General features: G+C 41.9%; 1 protein-coding gene across 6 annotated transcripts in view; it reads right to left on the reverse strand.

The window, feature by feature from the left end:
• Positions 1 to 3,547: 3,547 nt before the first annotated feature.
• The window catches only part of LOC141148336 (interferon-induced very large GTPase 1-like), a 50,411-nt gene continuing 34,852 nt past the window's right edge, over positions 3,548 to 19,106 (reverse strand). For all 6 annotated transcript variants that reach the window (XM_073635713.1, XM_073635717.1, XM_073635718.1 and 3 more), the window contains one exon: positions 3,548 to 10,470. In XM_073635713.1, the coding sequence (XP_073491814.1) occupies positions 5,735 to 9,556 (3,822 nt within the window). In that variant the 5' untranslated portion in view covers positions 9,557 to 10,470 and the 3' untranslated portion in view covers positions 3,548 to 5,734. The remainder of the gene's footprint in view (positions 10,471 to 19,106) is intronic.

Below are 19,106 nucleotides of genomic sequence, written 5' to 3' on the forward strand. Positions count from 1 at the left end.
CTAAAATGATTGTTCTCACTTCAGTGTGCGCGGCGTTATGTAACAAGTGTATTGTAATCAACGTGTGACGCGTGTGTTTTCATTAAACATGTGTGTATGTGGGGGTGCCTCCAAAATTATTTTGGGGGGGGGTTTGTGTGCCGAGTTGTAGCTTTAATTTGATTTATTTTGTATTGTAACAATATTGTCATCATATAATGGACCAAAAGTCCCCATGAGATGATTTTTTGGTGACAGGTTCTCTTTAATGAGACCCCAGGGTTCTATAAGACCTTGATGTCTCACCTGTCTTTACATTAATCTAAAGTAGTGCATATCGCATATGCATTCGATTCTTCCCCGGCCAGTATGGTGGGGAAAGGGAGACCTGGAAGTGAGGTCATACACATCGCTTACAGGTCAACAAGAAGAAGGGGAAAAGAGCAGAAGCATGTCCACTCAGCTCCCTCCCTTCTACCTGATGGTGCCTGTCATGTCGGTCCTGGGCCCACAGATGGGCAAGCAGAACCCGAGATACATGGTGGGGGTGCACCTGTGGAGGAGGGGGCTGCCATTTCCAGGGAGTTTGGAAGCAATCAGAAGTGATTACTTTCAGATAGCTGCAGCCACCAGGAGTGTATGTAAAACCCTCCCACTCTCAGTTCCATACAGTATACGGACCTGCCAGTAAAAAGGGTAAAGGCCCCTGTCAATGGTTGCTTAGGAAGCCAGTGACATCACCTGTCCCTATTCATTTACTGTTTGGGAATCCCTGGCCATGTAAACGAAGGGGCAGGGATAACTTTGACATCACTCTCCAAATATGTCCACTTTTTAGTGAATGAGTACTATATTTAGTGAATGGGTACTATAACCCTTGCCTGCAGACCTCCACAGCTACTTGACCAGGATGGTGGCCACACTCATCCCACCCTTTCCTGGATAAAGGTCTGGTATGGATTTTTGAGGGTGTCCTCATGCTTTTTTTTGTGGGGTTCTCCCTTTAAATTCATACCAGAATTTGGCAATTGGAATTTGGGGCACCCCATGTGTTTTGTTTTTTTTTGTTGTTCTTTTTATGCGAGGTCCCCTCCAGACCAAACCCACATTAAGGATAAGGATCTGGTATGTATTTTTAGGGAGATTTTTTTTTTGTGTGGGGGTCCTCTAATAACATCTCATCGAGGATAAGGATCTAGGGAGCTGTCATTAACAGGCAATTTAAATGTCATTCATTTTTCTTTTGTAAATGTCATCATTGTTGCAGTAGGGTGTATGCATCATACAGATGCACCACTTTACAGGCAGGTTCAGAGAACCCACAGGCATGTTATTAAATGTGATACTAAAGTCTCAGTTTTTTTTTTCCTATATATAGTAACAGTTTTGACCACTTGAGCTCCGGAAGGTTTTACCACCATCATGACCAGACCATTTTTTGCGGTACGGCACTGCGTTACTTTAACCGCTTGCCGACCGCTTCACGCAGATATACTGCGGCAGAATGGCACGTAGAGGCAAACTAACGTACCTTTGTGTTTCCCCTTTAAAAGGCGGCCTGCGGGCGCGTACGCGCCCGCGGCAAGGTCCGTGAGTAGGATCGTGGGTCCCGTGGACTCGATGTCCGTGGGGATACCCGCGATCGTCTCACGGAGAGAAAGAACTGGGAAATGCTGATGTAAACAATCATTTCCCCGTTCTGCCTAATGACACTGATCACAGCTCCCTGTAATCGGGACCGGTGATCAGTGACGTGTCACACGTAGCCCCTCCCCCCACAGTTAGAATCATTCCCTAGGACACACTTAACCCCTTAACTGCCCCCTAGTGGTTAACCCCTTCACTGCCAGTGTCATTTACACAGGAATCAGTGCATTTGAATAGCACTGATTGCTGTATAAATGACAATGATCCCAAAAATGTGTCAAAATGTCCCATGTGTCCACCATAATGTCGCAGTCACAATGAAAATCGCTGATCGCCGCCATTATTAATAAAAATTATTAACAAAATTATTAATAAAAATGCCATAAAACTATCCCCCATTTTGTAGACGCTATAACTTTTGCACAAACCAATCAATAAACGCTTATTGGGACTTTTTTTACCAAAAATATGTAGAAGAATACGTATCGGCCTAAACTGAGGGAAAAAAATGTTTTTTATATATATTTTTTGGGTATATTTATTATAGCAAAACATTAAAAAAAGTGCGTTTTTTTTTTTTTTTTTTTTAAATCGATGCTCTTTTTTTGTGTATAGCACAAAAGATAAAAAAACTGCAGAGGTGATCAAATACCACCAAAAGAAAGCTCTATTTGTGGGGAAAAAAAGGACGTCAATTTTGTTTGGGAGCCATGTCGCACGACCGCGCAATTGTCAGTTAAAGAGGCGCAGTGCCAAATCGCAAAAAGTGCTCTGGTCTTTGGCCAGCCAAATGGTCCGGGGCTGAAGTGGTTAACTGACAATTGGGGAGTTGTGCAAAACTGAACACAAATACAATTTTTGTCCTTTTTTTCCCCACAAATAGAGCTTTCTTTTGGTGGTATTTGATCACCTCTGCAGTTTTTCATTTTTTGCTCTATAAAACAAAAAAAAATAGAGACAATTTTGAAAAAAAAAAAAAAAACAATATTTTTTACTTTCTGCTATAAAACAAATCCAATATATTTTATTTATTTTTTAAATCAAATTTCTTCATCAATTTAGGCCAATATGTATTCTGCTACATGACTTTGGTCAAAAAAAATCCCAATAAGCGTATATTGATTGGTTTGTGCAAAAGTTATAGCGTCAAAAAAATAGGGTATATTTTTATTTATCTATTTACTAGTAATGCTGGTGATCAACCACTTATAGTGGGACTGTGATATTATGGCGAACAAATTTGACACCTAACTGATACTTTTGACACTAAAACAGTGATCAGTGCTAAAAAATATACACTGTCACTGTACTACTGACACTGGCAGGGAAGGGGTTAACATCAAGGGTGATCAAATAGTTAAATGTGTGCCTGACCAGTGCTTTACTACTGTGGGGGAGGTGCTTGTCAGTCAAACTATTACAGCCCTGAAAATGGAAAAATGGCTTGGTTACAAAGGGGTAGTACAGGTTGGTACTCAAGTGGTTAATAACATTTCATACTTTTAATTGGAATTCATTGTTCCTTGTCTAAATAAGAAAAATAGTCTTCATCATTCCCCACTCTATCCAAAAAAATAAAAAATAAATACAGTAAATACAGTAAAGTGTTGTCTTTACATAGACTTTCAGTGCTTCTACTGTGAACTTGAGGATGAGTTGCTCCAGGTATCTGCAGCTACAGAGGTCAGTAGGGGGTTCATTTAAAGCTCATTTACTGCTTGCCAAGAATATGTAAATCTCCATCGTCCGGCCACAGGTCTACTTTAGATAAAACATTCTTGGTAACTTTGCTTGCCTGGCCAAACAGATGTTTTTGTAAATATTTCAGTCTCTCTTTGAGTTAATGGAAGCATCCAGATTGTGTTACCTGTGACATTAGAATGTCAGCATAGAACTGGAATAAAAGACAAGACACTTTAACTGCTTGACATCTTTTATTTATGTTTACTACACTGTTATCAAGTCCATTTGTGTTTCAAGAATACATAAAGAAAAGTATAATATTGTCAAAATGAAAGCATTCAGTGGCTAAATAAACACAATAAAAAAAATAAAAGCTTTTACCACTTTAACCACTTTAGCCCCGGAAGGATTTGCCCCCTTAATGACAAGGCCATTTTGTGCGATATGGCACTGTGTCACTTTAACCCACAAATAGAGCTTTCTTTTGGTGGTATTTGATCACCTGTGCGTTTTTTATTTTTTGCGCTATAAACAAAAAAAGAGCGATTTAAAAAAAAAAAAAAAACAATATTTTTTTACTTTTTGCTATAATAAATATCCCCCAAAAAATATAAAAAAACCCAATTTCTTCCTCAGTTTAAGTAGATATGTATTCTTCTACATATTTTTGGTAAACAAATCTCAATAATCGTATATTGATTGGTTTGCGCAAAAGTTATAGTGTCTACAAAATAGGGGATATATTTATGGCATTTTGATTATAATTTTTTTTTCTTTACTAGTAATGGTGGCGATCTGCGATTTTTAGGGGGACTGCGACATTGCGGCGGACAGATTGGACACTTTTGACACTTTTTTGGGACCATTAACATTTATACAGCGATCAGAGCTAGAAATAGCCACTGATTACTGTATAAATGTCACTGGCAGGGAAGGGGTTAACACTAGGGGGTGATCAAAGGTTTAAATGTGTGTCCTAGGTAGTGATTCTAACTCTGGGGGGGATGGGACCGATCCTTGTTATACTTAGTATGAACAACAGATCAGTCTCCTCTTCCCTGACAGAACGGAGATGTGTCTGTTTACATTGACAGATCTCTGTTCTGTCTCTCTCAGGAGCGATCGTGGGTGCGCGCCCCCTAGTGGTCTTAAAGGGGCCGATGTTTAGCTATGGTGATTTGCCCAGGAGAGCCAACTTGCCGCAGTATATGGTCTTCTAGTGGTTAAAGCTCCATTTTCAGGAATTATAACAGATATAAAGATGAAAATGTCTACGTGATTTAGTCATATAAAAGTGTTCCAGCCATCAGTACCATGATGAACAAAATAAAACGACTACAATTATAACAATAAGAAGAAGAAGACATTAAACTACTACAATATTTCTCTACTTACATTTATTAATAAGAGAAATTCCAACGCAGAATTTAGAAATGAACATATATTCTATTTGTCATGATTTACAGTGCTTCCCTAGACAAGCCTTTTTTATGGTTTGCATAGAACAGTGAATGGTTAGAATCTCTACTTTATTTTCCTATTTGTGTCCTATTTGGGAGATTTTACTTCTTGTTCTGTGTACAAAACATGATGTTTATGGACATTTCTTCAAATTGAAATTAAATCCCATTTTAGTTGTCCTTGAAGCAGGTTTCCCCTTTATTTCTATTCTAGTAACAACTGTAACAATTTTGATTTTTCATCCCTTTAATAGTACAATTCATGGAGAGGGTGAATTTCCCCAGAAAGGCGACAGAGAACAATAAACACCAGAGAAAGTGAAACAGACTGGAGCTCCACACTGATGAACTAAAGTCCAAAAATAAGTTTATTCCAATAAAAGTTCTGTAGAATCTGTACAAATATTCAATGGGTTTCAGGGGTTCAAAGGTACCCCTTCTTTAGAACTTGAGAATAAATGGAGAGTCTTAGTTATTGGACTTGGGCTAGGAAAGGCTATACTCAACAGCAGCTGTTGGTTGCATTGGATATTTATTTGGATTCCACATTCAAGGAAATGCTTTTGTTTTCTTGGTTTCAGTTCTTAGGAGTGGAACTCCAGTCCATATGTCTTTCTCCAGTCACAGTCCATGAGAGCCTTTAAAGTAGGAGAACACTATCACATCATCATCATTTCCACACCATCAGGTGGAAATAGATACAGATCAGGGGTTCAGTTATCTTCCCTTCCAGCAATAAAAAACAGACCAGGGTTCTAACACTTCTGCATTCTGATTTGTAGGAACACCTGGATGGATTATGCTTTGTTGTCAGCAAAATCCTTATTAAGCATGCCTGCCTGTATTTATCTCACATATTTTTATCATCTTTATTGCCCTGAAGAACTGAAAGGTTGTAAATAAAACAATCAGTGACAGCTAGATTATTCTTGGGAGAGTGTTTTCTGTGCATTTCTCTATAGCACTCACCATTTTAAAGAAAATAAAAGCCTTCTGTATGGGTTGAGAATATATCTATCAAATCCATAACGATACACCATTTCTAAGCTGTAAAGAGCATGCTCTTTGGTTATTTCCTTCCAGTAATAGGGCAGTACAGCTGGCTCACATTCATATTCTTTTGCAAACTCCTCATTAAACTTCACAAAAACGAACTTCCAGTAGTATGTTGACCTAGTGAACATGAAAGGTCTTATCTCCCAATCTGGGTAAATTTCTTTGTACTTTTTATATTCGTGAAATTCCCACTCTGTATCTGGATTCTTGAATTTGTCTCTGGAAGACACAGAAGTGGTGCAGATCTCAGTGGCCAGTGTGTTTGCTTCATCCATTTTTAATCTTCCCAATCCCTCTGGTCTGTGGAGAAAAGCAGAGTGTTCTTGATGATTTTCACCTCCGTCCTCACAGGGAGCTTTACAGAATGGGCACTGCTTCCTGCAACCAATCACCTTCCTGAGCAGTTCCTCCTGAGGCTTCGGAGTGACCGCTTCAAGTATACACTCAATTTCTATAGCCTGCACCTCTGACAAAATACTTTTTTGTTTTTCCTTTAGCAATGACATGATGTATGATGAGAACTTTGCAACATTTGCTTTGTTGTGGAATGTGATGAGCTTCAATCCCTGCTTGCTAATTACTAAATCTCTGTTTAGCATCTCACAAACATTGTCTAAATATTTGCCTATATCTTCACTCTGGAGACACCTTTCATCACTAAGAACATCTGCGATCCTTTTCTCAATGGAATTGAAAATTTCCTCTTTGAATCTTGTGAGATTCGATACATTTCGGTATTTGTTTAAGATGTACTGTAGTATCCAGTCAGCTAAAAATTCTTCGTATGAGTGAATGTAGCGGAGATATTTCTTAAATGACATTTCTTCCAGGAGACTCTGCAAGACGGTAAACTGAAAACATTTTCTGCTCGTGAAGACCTCCTTGTCAGAACTGCTTAGAATATCATCAACAATTTTTCCACCAATCTGTTTAAAAATGTACTCAACAATAGCCGGCTCCAGATAGCTCTCATAGAAGAGTTTGGCTCTGCTCTGACATTCATCTTTTTCTTGGAAAATGTTCTGAAACATTAAAAAATACTGAGGCTTCAGTTTATTCAGGCACATTTTAGGGTCATTCTCCTCTATGAATTTCTCATGCATCTTTTCAAACTTTTGAGCTGCATTTCCTAAAATGTAAAGTTTGATATCCAACTCAAATTTTGTAGAGAATTTTAGCTTTTTACGGTCAGTTTCCTCCAACTTTTCATTGATCATGTGCAGCAAATCCTTACAGTACACATCTGTATAATCTTCTGAACTGTTCATCTTTCCTGTCACATATTTATTGCAACTATCAATCAATAGTTGTGCAAAATCTTCAGATTTTTTATTGGGACCTTGAATATAATTTGTAACAGCTTCCAATGGTTTGGTCCAGAAGGAATCAATATACTTTTTGTTCATTTCAAATGTTTTTGTAGAGGTCACTAAACGGTTAATTTGTTTTATTTTTTCTTGTACAGCGGGACTTTTATTCTTCATGTCTAGCTTGAGTTCCGATAACATTTTCCCACTAACATTGCTTGTATTTATTTTGTCAAAGTGTAAACCTGACAGTGTATTTTCCCACATTTTGTCAAACTCTTTCTGTAATTCATCGTCACTGACTTCTCTCCTCCTACTGTTGATTTGCAGTAATTCTGTGATTTTATCTTCCATTAATTTCTGGTATCTGTTCTGCATATTTTGAATCTCTATCTTTCCTTTCTGGATAGAAACAGCCTCCTCGCACTTTTTTAGTGTGCTGTTTTCATGACTCTCTATTAGAGAAGTTATACTTAAAAAAAACTGTGTCCTGAATTCTTCTATTAGATGGGCATTCTCTGCTTTATTTTCATAATAGCTTTCTAGCAATTTCAGCATGTTTTTTTTTTCTTCTTGTAGAATGTCTTGAAGTTCCTGTTTGAATTTATCACATGTCTCTGCAATAAGAGTGTCTGTAGACTGATTTTTAATAAATGTGTATGTGCCGCTAAACCAATTGTGCACCTTTTGGCTCAGTTGCCATTCCCATTGTTTGAACTGAATGCAAAGTTTGTTGTAAGCATCTGCTACCAGGGTGTTTTTGAAACTAAATATAAATGTTTCATACTTAACTGCTGTCCATAAATCTTCCATCCAGGTTTTGAATTCATGAATCTTGAGTGGTTTGAAATTATTTTTGTCAGTTTTCATGAAGTCAAATAAAGACATTTTTAACTCAAAAACATGCTCACTGTAGCCAATATTGACTGAAGCCATAGGCGACACTCCTTGAAATAATGCTGGAATGTACCAGTTGTGTTTCTCAAAATCATAATCCATGACATCACGAAAAGTCATTATATCAGTCTTCTTTTCCATTTTTGCTGCTACTTCTGTCATTTTGTCCAAGAGATCAAGAATTTTCTTCCTGTCTCTCATGTTCATTTCATGAGCAGATATGTCACTGACACTCTGATGTACAAACTGGCAGTTGGGTTTTTTTCCTACTTCTTTAATCCGAAGAAAAGCATGGACCACAATCTGTAAAATGTCGTTCATTTCTGTACTGGCTTCCATGGCCATGGTGAATATGGTAATGTCACTCAAACCTGCCACCAGTGTGGCCAGCTCATTGTCATGTTCATAACTGTCCTCCAAATAGGCCAACTCTGGAGCTTTCAGCCCCTCAGTGTCAATCACCAGGATGAAGTCACAGCCCAGCTCCTCCTGGAAGCTCTCTTTCACTTTTAGAAAGGTCATGAAGGCTCCTCGTGTGCATCGTCCACTGGCCACAGGGAACTGCAGACCAAACATGGTGTTCAAAAGGGTGGACTTCCCAGTACTCTGAACCCCCAGTACAGATATCACTCCCATTTTGCGTTGTCCCCCTGTCTTCTTGTCCAGCTCAGTCAGAATATCAGTTATCCATTGTATAGGGATGTTAGAAACATCTCCATCAACCAGCTCCACTGGAAATCCTTCCATCAAGAGATCCGCAAATATTCCTGGAAGTCTCAGAAATTGTTTTTTCTGTTCTCCATCACTGATGCATCTAGTTGCGTAACACTCAGCCTCATATATTTGTCCTATCTCCCGTATGAAGTGTTCGATTCCTAAAGAGCTGCTATAGATACTTTGATCTAGCTGCTTCAGTTCTTCGCTGTTCAGCCTGGTACACTCCATATATTTTTTTTGTAACTGAAAAAAATTATTTCTAGCCATTGAATCCAACAGAAGCTTTGTCCATTTTAAAAAGAACTGTCTCTCTTTCTGAGTCAAATTAGTTATTGCATTTATAAACAACAGTATGCTCTCTGGTATGTCTTGCTCATGTTGCTTAGTGCGTAATAAAGACCAACGTGATTCCAGTTCAGATTTATATTCTTCTGTATCTTTTCCTCCTTGCTTTTTCATTCTGCACATCTCCTTTTCTATTTTAGACAATTCTTTCCATGGATGTCCTTGTATCAGTGTTTTCTTAAACTCTTCAACATCACCTATTGTGGAGATAACATTACGAACAAAGTCTGCTGCTTTTTGACATTCAGGAGAGTTTTCATCAACACGTATTGAAAGTTTATCTATTTCTTTACTCACATTCTCCAAGGTTACTTGTTTTTTGTTGTTTGAGGAACAAATGCATTGTTGTATTTTCTTAACAAACTCTGTATTATTTCCTTTGTCTTTATTTACTATCACATTTGTTTTATCAATGCTTAACTCTGACATCAGATTTTGCAGATATTTCCGTGTCTCTGGCTTCATTTGATATCCTGGAGTAAAAATCAGAAAAAAACGGCTGTGAGTATTCTTTCAGGATGATAACAGCCTGAACTGTGCCTCAGAAATATTCTCAATGAATATAAATACAGCTGATGAGACTCGAGTCTGAAACATGAACTGGTCCCAGTTGGACTCCAGGTCTCCGCGTAAGTTAGCCACTGCGATGGGCTCTGGGAAAACATCAGACTTACCACAGGGAAAATACCAGGACATTTCCACCAGTCCATCAGATATTTTCCTCTCAATGTTTCCCCCTTCCATATCATGGTAAATGAAGTAGCTGTTACATTGCTGAACTGGATTAAGAACTTGGTTCAGGACTTTAGATTTGGATAATTTGTTTTCCCCCAGCCTAACAAAAGAAAAAATGGACATGGAAATATTCACTAAATTCTCCTCTTTGAACCCTTTACTGTCAGCTAGTGACTGAGGTCTCCATTTCTTCACTATATCTCTCATTGCCCAAAGCATGAGGGTGCAGTGTGACTCATCACCAGGAGGGAGCAGCAAAGGGACAGCAAACTGACACATGGCCATTTTGGTTACAATCTCTTGTTGTAGAAAACTGTCTGAACAATGAAGAAGAGCACACAGGACATCCAAGGGGTGAACTGATGGTGGGGAACGTTTAACTTGTATTTCTAAGAAGTCTAATGAGTTATCATCTTCATTTGCGTCTACACTTGAATTATTTTCAATGACTGTGTTTCTTGCAGTTATGTTCACAGCCATTAACTTCTGTAGGACATGTTGGGGAAGGTCTTCTATCTTCTGGGGTTTCTTATTCTCTAGATTCTCTGGACCAATGCAAAGAACATTGTTCAATGTTAGTTTTGACTTCTCATCACTGTTCAATTTCAGCTGTGTTAGGAGGTCTAGGAAAATCTTTCTTCTGTCTGCAAAACACAAGAGCACATATTAGTGTTCAATACAAAAAAAAATCCTGTTTGAAAGACGTTTTGCAAATATCTGAAAAATCCAAATAAAAATCTTTGAATTGGAAAAAAAAATAAAAAAATATCTGAAAGATGTTTTACATATAAATGTTCACAGGAAACAAGGATGGGCCAATCTGAGAAAAATCTATTTTATGGGTAGTTTGACATAATCTTGTCATTACGATCTGATATTACAGTCTTTGGACAATTATGTTTAAAGTTACCAGTGACTCTATAATGTTCACATATCCATATAGGCAGTTCCTTGCACTGCATAGTTTTTAGTAAATCTAAAGGCGATTATAATATCAGATTGTAAAGTGTATAATCAGTTTATTCTGCTCCTGTGATCGAGTTTGCTGTTGCAATTGACCAATATGATTTTTTTTCCCACTTCTTTATTAGAACAAGAAAATAAAATAATTTACAAATAATACATTTGCGTAGGAAATGTCAGGTGTGGTTGACAATCTTACAAACAGTTATTTGGTCAGACATCCCATAAACAATATGTTACATGCTGAGACACATATTGGCACGTATAGCGTGGAAATAATAAAATCATGCATGATACATCATGTAATTATTTTACCCCAGTACATAGATGATATGTCGAAAACAATAAAAGTAAATAATCACTAAACAGCAAACATCCACTTTCCCTCGGCACTCATGAATCTGTTCAAATCAACAGGTCACAGACCCTTCAGATGCTGCTATTAAGTGAATCAGGAAGTAATATGTCTACACAGCCCTTTCACACTGGGGCAGGGGCGGCGTTGGCTTTACCGTCGGTATTCGGCCGCTAGCTGGGCGGTTTTACCCCTCGCTAGCGGCCGAGAAAGGGTTAAAAACCACCGCAAAGCGCCTCTGCAGAGGCGCTTTGCTGGCAATATAGCCGAGCTGCCCCATTGATTTAAATGGGTAGGAGCGGTGTATACATGCTTCTGGGCCCACCCACGCGCCGCAGCGGCGCCGGCCTCTGGAACGGAGGACCACGAGGTAGCACTCTAACGCATACCTGTCGGCCAGGAGGGCCAGCAGGTGGCTGTAAAATGAACCCCAAAACATTTCGTCTGCCCCATAAATACCCTCTCCCAGAATGCAACTCGGAGGAGTACCTCCACCGAGTTGTCTCCGGGACAGAGGAGCACTCTTACGCTTCGACACGTTGCCTTTCCAACACCAGCTAATGGTAACAGTGACACCCACCGACTCAGTGTGGAACCACACGCAACGTCAGCCAAGCTGGAACAGAGGCAAATCTAACTTCCCTAAAGAGCAATTCACTAAATTTACCATTTATCAGATGGTAGATCACAAATCTACCAGTGCTACATACATATATATATATATATATATATATATATATATATAAAAAAAACCAGCACAATGTCCTCATTATAAACAAGAATAAAAAAGTCTCTAGAGTAATCAGCTGTAACAAAATAACTAACAGTGCGTGGGGGAGTGTTGAAATTTTTTTAATTATAATGAATTTCTCAAAATCTCCATCCCTTCACCACACCACATGGGACACTGCTCCCTTAAGATTTTACACTCACCAGAAATCAGGTGAAAATCAGCCTTAAACTCCACAAATAAGCAGACTTCCTCCTCTGGTCATCGGATCATGGTACGATCTACCTCTTCTAACGTAATTTCACCAGTATTAGGTCTGTATGGGTTCACACTAAGTTCTATCCTGGAATACCAGACTCCAATACATTGCTACTGGATCCCAAGCTCCTCAGCGATCATGCCCAAAGGATAAAGAAGCTCTCATAGCATAATTCTGTTTTAAACAGTTTTTAGTTAAACCCCAAATCCCCTTTACATATTGCACTTACAAATATAGGATTAAAAACGAGCATGTAAAGAGTAGCTTGCCTGCCTGGTGTCACTCCACCGCTCCTAGTATTGAAAGGATCGCAGCCATGCCCGGGTTGAGCTCCACAAGGGTAGACAAGCTGAGTGGCCATGTAGCCCTATCTTAACGCATATTGTCGTAGACTTCATCAGAGGGTGTGGCTACACGGCACGGCTCACTCTATTTATGGGCTGTCTTCAGGTAATTTAACAATGCACTGAACTCGGGTGGGGTGGTCCTCATCCACTGTTTTGCTATGACTTTTCTTGCAGAAAAGAGTGTTTTGTTCAGAAATATTTTAGTAAATGTGTCCATATCAGGTTATGGGTATATTCCCAAAAGACACGACTTACACGGAGTGTAAGGTAAGGGGAGAACCCTTGGTGTCATGAAGAAACTGTACAATCTGTGTCCAAAAGCCATGGATCTTGGGACAGCTCCAGAGTAGGTGATAAAATGTTTCTATTACCTGGTTACACATCATACAGTTAGCAGGTTGGTCACATTTATACTTAGATACTCTAAGTGGAGTAAGGTAAGAACGGTGAATTATATAGATCTGCGTGAGACAATCAGAAAGTTTAGGAGAAAATAATTTGCAGGTGTCTAGAGCATCACTCCATTCCTCATCCTCCGTTGCTCCTATATCCTCCTCTTATCTAGCTTCCAATGCATATGCTGACCTGGAGGAGGAAGGTAGTAGCAAGATGTTATAAAAAACAGAAATCAGTTTTTTGGGGTCAGTTTTTTATCACCTGCATAAAGGTGTTAGTGTCCAGTTAAGGGGTACAAGCCGGGAATTGTGCTCTGAAAGCATGTTGAGCATCGAGGCCAGCATCCTGGAACAACAGGCAGATGCAGCAGACTGGAGCAGCAGGCAGGTGCAGCAGACTGGAGACTGGAACAGACAGGAACAGCAGGCAGGTGCAGCAGACTGGAGCAGCAGACTGGAGACTGGAACAGACTGGAAGGAGATTCCCACTGGACTGGGACTCAGAAGGGTCAGACAAGCTGGGTCATACACAGACAGGAGTACTGGAACAAGGCAGAGGCAGAAGCAGGGTCACTGGAACAAGCTGGGTCGGTATCAGGCAGGCAGCAGAAAGACCAGAGGAGCAGCCAGGAGCAATGTCAAGACAGGCCAGGGTCAGATGCAGGCATACAGATGGGATAGTCAGAGGTAAGCCGGGTAATACACAGGAACTGGTTCAGATAGCAGGGTCTACATGGGAATGCTGTAGATCAGACAGCAATGTTTCTGTGTGTCAGCCTGGTTTAAATAGCCCATCAGGCATCAGGGGCCGCACGCGCGGGCTTCCATGCGTGCACGTGCATGCTCACGCATGCGCATTGGCACCCGCAATCACACACCAGCTAGACCGGATCTTCTGTTACTGGCAGGATCTTCTTGACATTGCCCCCCCCCAAGGGGCAGCCTCTGAATGCTGAACCGGGCTAACTTATCAGGATGTGACCTCCTGAAAAATTGGATCTGACTCTTAGCATGGATGTTACCTTCAGGTTCCCATGAGTTCTCTTCAGGTCCGTATCCCTTCCATTTAATCAAAAATTTGATTTGGATACTTCTCTTCCTACAATCCAGGATTGCTTCCACTTCAAATTCCTCTCTCCTGCTATTACAGGCTCTGGAGGATCCAAATTCCGGTCTGGAAAAGAGTTGGGAACAGAGGGTTTCAATAGCGTCACATGAAAGACGGGGTGAATCCTGAGTGAGTCTGGAAATTCCAGCTCATAGGCCACCTTGTTAATTTTACTCTTTACAAGAAATGGATCCATAAACTTAGGGCCCAGTTTTTTTGAAGGGCATGCCAACCCTAGGTTTGTCGTGGACAACCACACTAAATTACCGGGTTCAAGCATTATTTCTCCTCATCTTTTCCTGTCGAAGACTTCTTTGTTATGTTCCTGTCTTTGCCATGGTTTCTTACAGCAATTTGTTATTGGAGCTGAAAAAATGTATTGTTTCAAGGACAGCTGGTACAGAGCATTCTGGGATGGAGTTAGGCAAAAATGATGGGTGGAAGCCATAGTTGGCAAAAAATGGAGTTTGTTTCGTGGGCGAGATGGGTGGAGTTGTTGTAGGCGAACTCGGCCAATGCAAGCAGGGAGATCCAACCATCTTGGGAAAATTATGAGAAACAAGGCAAGTATTGTTTGAGAGTCTGGTTGGTCCTCTCCATCTGCCCGATTGTCTGTGGATGGTAGGCGGAGGAGAATGATAGTTCAATTCCAAGAGCCTCATATAATGCCTTCCAGAATCTGGAGGTAAATTGTACTCCCCGATCCGAGACAAAGTTAGCCGGCACTCCATGAAATTGAATGATTTCTCTGATAAAGACTTGCGCTGTTTCAGGAGCTGAGGGCGTTCCTTTCATTAGGATGAAGTGTGCCATTTTAGACAATCGGTCCACCGCCACAAAGATGGTGCTATGACCCTCTGCCGGGGACAATTCAACAATAAAGTCTATGGATAACATCTTCCATGGTCTGTCTGGGACAGGCAATGGTTTTAGCAATCCCCAGGCCTTGGTTCTACTATTTTTGCTTCGAATGTAAGTGGTGCAGGATTCCACATATCTTTTACAGTCTTCAACTACTTAAGGCCACCAAAATGTGCGTTGCACAAGATAAGCAGTTTTAGTTATACAGAAGTGTCCAGCCAGTACATGGTCATGTCAGAGTTCCAGTATAGTGACCCGCAGAGTCTAGGGTACGAAGATCTTGTTTTTGTACCAGAACAGAACATCTCTGGCTCGTAACTCTGTTCCAGCGGGGGGTGCTAACCTCGTGGAAGCTTGTTTGATTTGTGAGAACAAATCTTCTTGTACCAAAAGAACATTTCCTGGAGACAGGATGGTGTCCGTGGGAGAGATTTCCTTAAAATTCGAGACAAGGTGTCAGGCTTCGTATTTTTCGAGCCAGGCCTGTAGGTGACTTGGAAAGAAAACCTGGAGAAAAATAATGCCCACGTGACTTGACGTGGCCTTAATCACTTTGCAGATCTTAGGTACTCCAGATTTTTATGATCTGTATAGATCAGGATTGGGTGGGCTGCTCCTTCTAACAGGTATCGCCATTCCTCCAGTGCGGACTTAATTGCCAACAGTTCTCGGTCTCCCACGTCATAGCTCCTCTCTGCTGTTGATAACTTACAAAGAAGAAAGCAATTGGGTGTAACAGGGCTTTGGTCCCCTGTCGTTGGTAAAGTACTGCTCCAACAGCGATTTCAGAGGCGTCAACCTCCAGGACAAATGGCAGAGTATAGTCGGGATGCTTCAAGACAGAGGCAGAGGTGAACAGTCTCTTAAGGGATTCAAAAGCAGTCTGAGCCTCTGGAGATCAATGGAAATGGACTCCCTGTTTGGTTAGCTGAGTAATAGGGGCGATGATGGCTGAGAACCCTTTAATACATTTTCGATAGAAATTAGCAAATCCTACAAAGCGTTGGATTCCTTTCTTGTCAGTGGGAACTGGTCAATCTAGGATTGCAGCAATTTTTTGAGGGTCCATCTTGATTCCTTCAATTGAGATGATTAGTCCCAGAAATTAGATACTTCTTTGCTTGAACGCATATTTCAGGCTTAGCATACAGGCCGTACTGCCGGAGCCGAGCTAACACACATCTGACATGCTTGCTGTGAGAGTCAAGGGAAGATGACAAGATCAGGATATTGTCCAAGTATATGATGACGAACAGATCCAAATAATCTCGAAAAATATATCATTGATGAAGTACTGGAATGTAGCAGGGACATTGCACAACCTGAAGAGCATCACCAGATATTCAAAGTGCCCGAATCTAGTGCGAAAAGCTGTCTTCCGCTCATCTCCCTCTCTGATGCAGACCAAGCTGTAGGCCCCTCAGAGATAGAGTTTGGTAAAAACGGTAGCAGCTCCCAGTCTCAGAAACAGTTTGGGCACCAAGGGGAGAGGGTATTGATTCTTACGATGATTGTGTTAAGCTCTCGGTAATCGGTGCAAGGCCGTAGGGTGTGATCTTTCTTTTCGACAAAAAAGATACCTGCTCCTGCCGGGGATGTGGATGGGCAGGTGAACCCTTTTTCTAGAATCTCGTCAATGTACTCCTTTAATGTTCCCAGCTCCAACTCTGTTAACGGGAAGATTCTCCCAAAAGGGACTTCGGCTCCCGGAAGGAGCTAAATGGGACAGTCGTAGGCCCGGTGGGATGGATGGGTCTCTGCTCCCTTTTTACTGAAAATGTCGATAAGGTCATGATAGGCTTCTGGGACAGATTGGCATATTTCTGTGTCGGTGTCTAGGCACAACAGGGTAGGTGGTTCACAGGCATTTTAGGGAGACAGAACTGCTGACAGTAAGGAGATGGGAACGTGATCTCCCCCTTGGCCCAATTGATATGTGGATTGTGGGCCTGCAGCCATGGCATGCCAAGGATGACTGGTAATAAGGGTGAGGCAATGATATCCAAGCTTAATAGTTCTTGGTGTAAACTGGCAATGGTGACAGGTAGTGGCGTGGTTTCCTGCGTAACTGGTCCAGACTTAATAGCTGATCCATCAGCCAGATGAATAGAAAGTCCTTGGGCCTTGAACAATAAAGGAACCTGGTGTTTGGCTGCAAAGGATGAGTCCTTAAAGCAGCTACAGGCTCCTGAATCAATAATGGCGGAGACTTGTAAAGTCCTTCCTGGAAGCTGCAACAAGATAGAGAGAGCAAGGTGAGAAGAGGATTTGTCCACAGCAGATGCATGATCAGAGGAAATTGACAGGTGCTTACGAAGCTTGGCAGGACAAGTTCTGATGTAATGCCCAGGTTCTCCACAATACAGGCACAGGTTATTCAACTGACGACATTGGCGTTCTTCCACTGTAAGGGAAGGGTGGAGTACCCCCAGTTGCATGGGTTCAGATGTGTCAGGTGTGGAAGCTGGCTGTGCTAAAGTCAATCTGTACGGTTAAATTCACAAGTGCATCCAAGGTCTGGGGTACCCCAACTCGGGCCAGTTCATCTTTTAAAGGGTCCGACAGTCCCATACGGAACTGGTAACGGAGGGCGGCATCATTCCTGTTGGTGTCCGCGATCCAACGTCTGAACTCAGCGACATAATCTTTCCTTGCTGTAGAGTATGCAGTGCGGCTTCTGTGGTTGTGGAAAGCTGAGGGTCCTCGTACAACTGGGCCATAGCATCAAAAAAGTTGGTCAGGTTAGTTAAAACTTCTGCCTTCTGTTCCAAGAGTCGGTGATCCTAGGTTTGGGGTTCACCCTGAAGCAGGGAGACTACAAAGCCCACTTTAGTGGCTTCTAGGGAGAAGGTACATGGCTTTAGAGCGAAATACAGTTCACATGCATTGCGGAACGCCCTGAATTTAATATGTTCCCCGGATAACTTTTCAGGAGTGAGAACTCTTTGTTCAGGAGGAAGCATAACTATTGCAGGAGGGGAGGCTGTACTAGCTGAAGAAGCGGAGGTATGAGGTGACCCCTGGGTGCCAGTTGAATATAAAAGTGCTAGGACCCGTTTCTCCAATCGGGTGTAGCCTTCTTGAAGGTTTTTAACAGCCTGTGTCAGGCCTGCCAGATGTTGACATAGTTCCTCCATAGGAGAGGCTCCTCGTTCAGCGCAGACATGGCTGTTTGATTCTGTCACCTACCTAGTAGATGAGCCTGAACTGCAAAGGAAGGCCTCTCTTACTCCTCTGACTCGAGGCCCCCGATAGAGTAAACACGGGACACAGGAGTGTAGAGTAGCACGAGTGCCTGCCAGGATCAACAGCAGGGAGGATAGTCCTGCATTCCAGAAGGCACTGTGCAGGGAAGTCAGCAGACTGGAACAACAGGCAGGTGCAGCAGACTGGAGACTGGAGCAGCAGACAGGAGACTGGAACAGACTGGAGCAGCAGGCAGGTGCAGCAAACTGAAGACTGAAATAGCAGACTGGAGACTGGAACAGCAGGCAGGTGCAGCAGACTGGAGACTGGAACAGACTGGAAGGAGATTCCCACTGGACTGAGACTCAGAAGGGTCAGACAAGCCGGGTCATACACAGACAGGAGTACTGGAACAAGGCAGAGGGAAAAGAAGGGTCACTGGAACAAGCCGGGTCGGTATCAGGCAGGCAGCAGAAGGACCAGAGGAGCAGGCAGGAGCAACGTCAAGACAGGCCAGGGTTAGATGTAGGCAGACAGCTGGGATAGTCAGAGGCAAGCTGGGTAATACACAGGAACAGGTTCAGAAAGCAGGGTATACACGGGAATGCTGTAGATCAGACAGCAATATTTCTGTGTGTCAGCCTGGTTTAAATAGCCCGCCTGGCGGCAGGGCCCACTGCTCGTGCATGTGCATTGGCACCCGCAATCGCGCACCAGCTAGACCGGATCTTCTGCTACTGGCAGGATCTTCCTGACAGTGCCACAGCGGAGTATGTTAATGCCTTAGGGGTAGTTGAAGCTTGTCTGTTACAATGTCCCATATGCGCCTATAGTGGTAGAGTAGTGATGTCCCATCGATTCTGCGCCCCTCACTCGCCCAGTGACTGCAAGAAATGGATCCCCTGTTGAGTGCGGCCATTTAGGACACAAAAAGGTCAAAAATCTAACCCTGCCAATTTTATCTATGTGAAACAACTGTGACCTTTGTGCTGCTAGGTAGTACATGTTGAGATCCGGTAAAGCTGTCCCACCCAGATGTGTGGGATTTTTCAACTTGCCCCAGGGAAGTTTATGTC

Source organism: Aquarana catesbeiana, linkage group LG06, assembly GCF_042186555.1.
Source record: "Aquarana catesbeiana isolate 2022-GZ linkage group LG06, ASM4218655v1, whole genome shotgun sequence".
Classification (NCBI taxonomy): domain Eukaryota; kingdom Metazoa; phylum Chordata; class Amphibia; order Anura; family Ranidae; genus Aquarana; species Aquarana catesbeiana.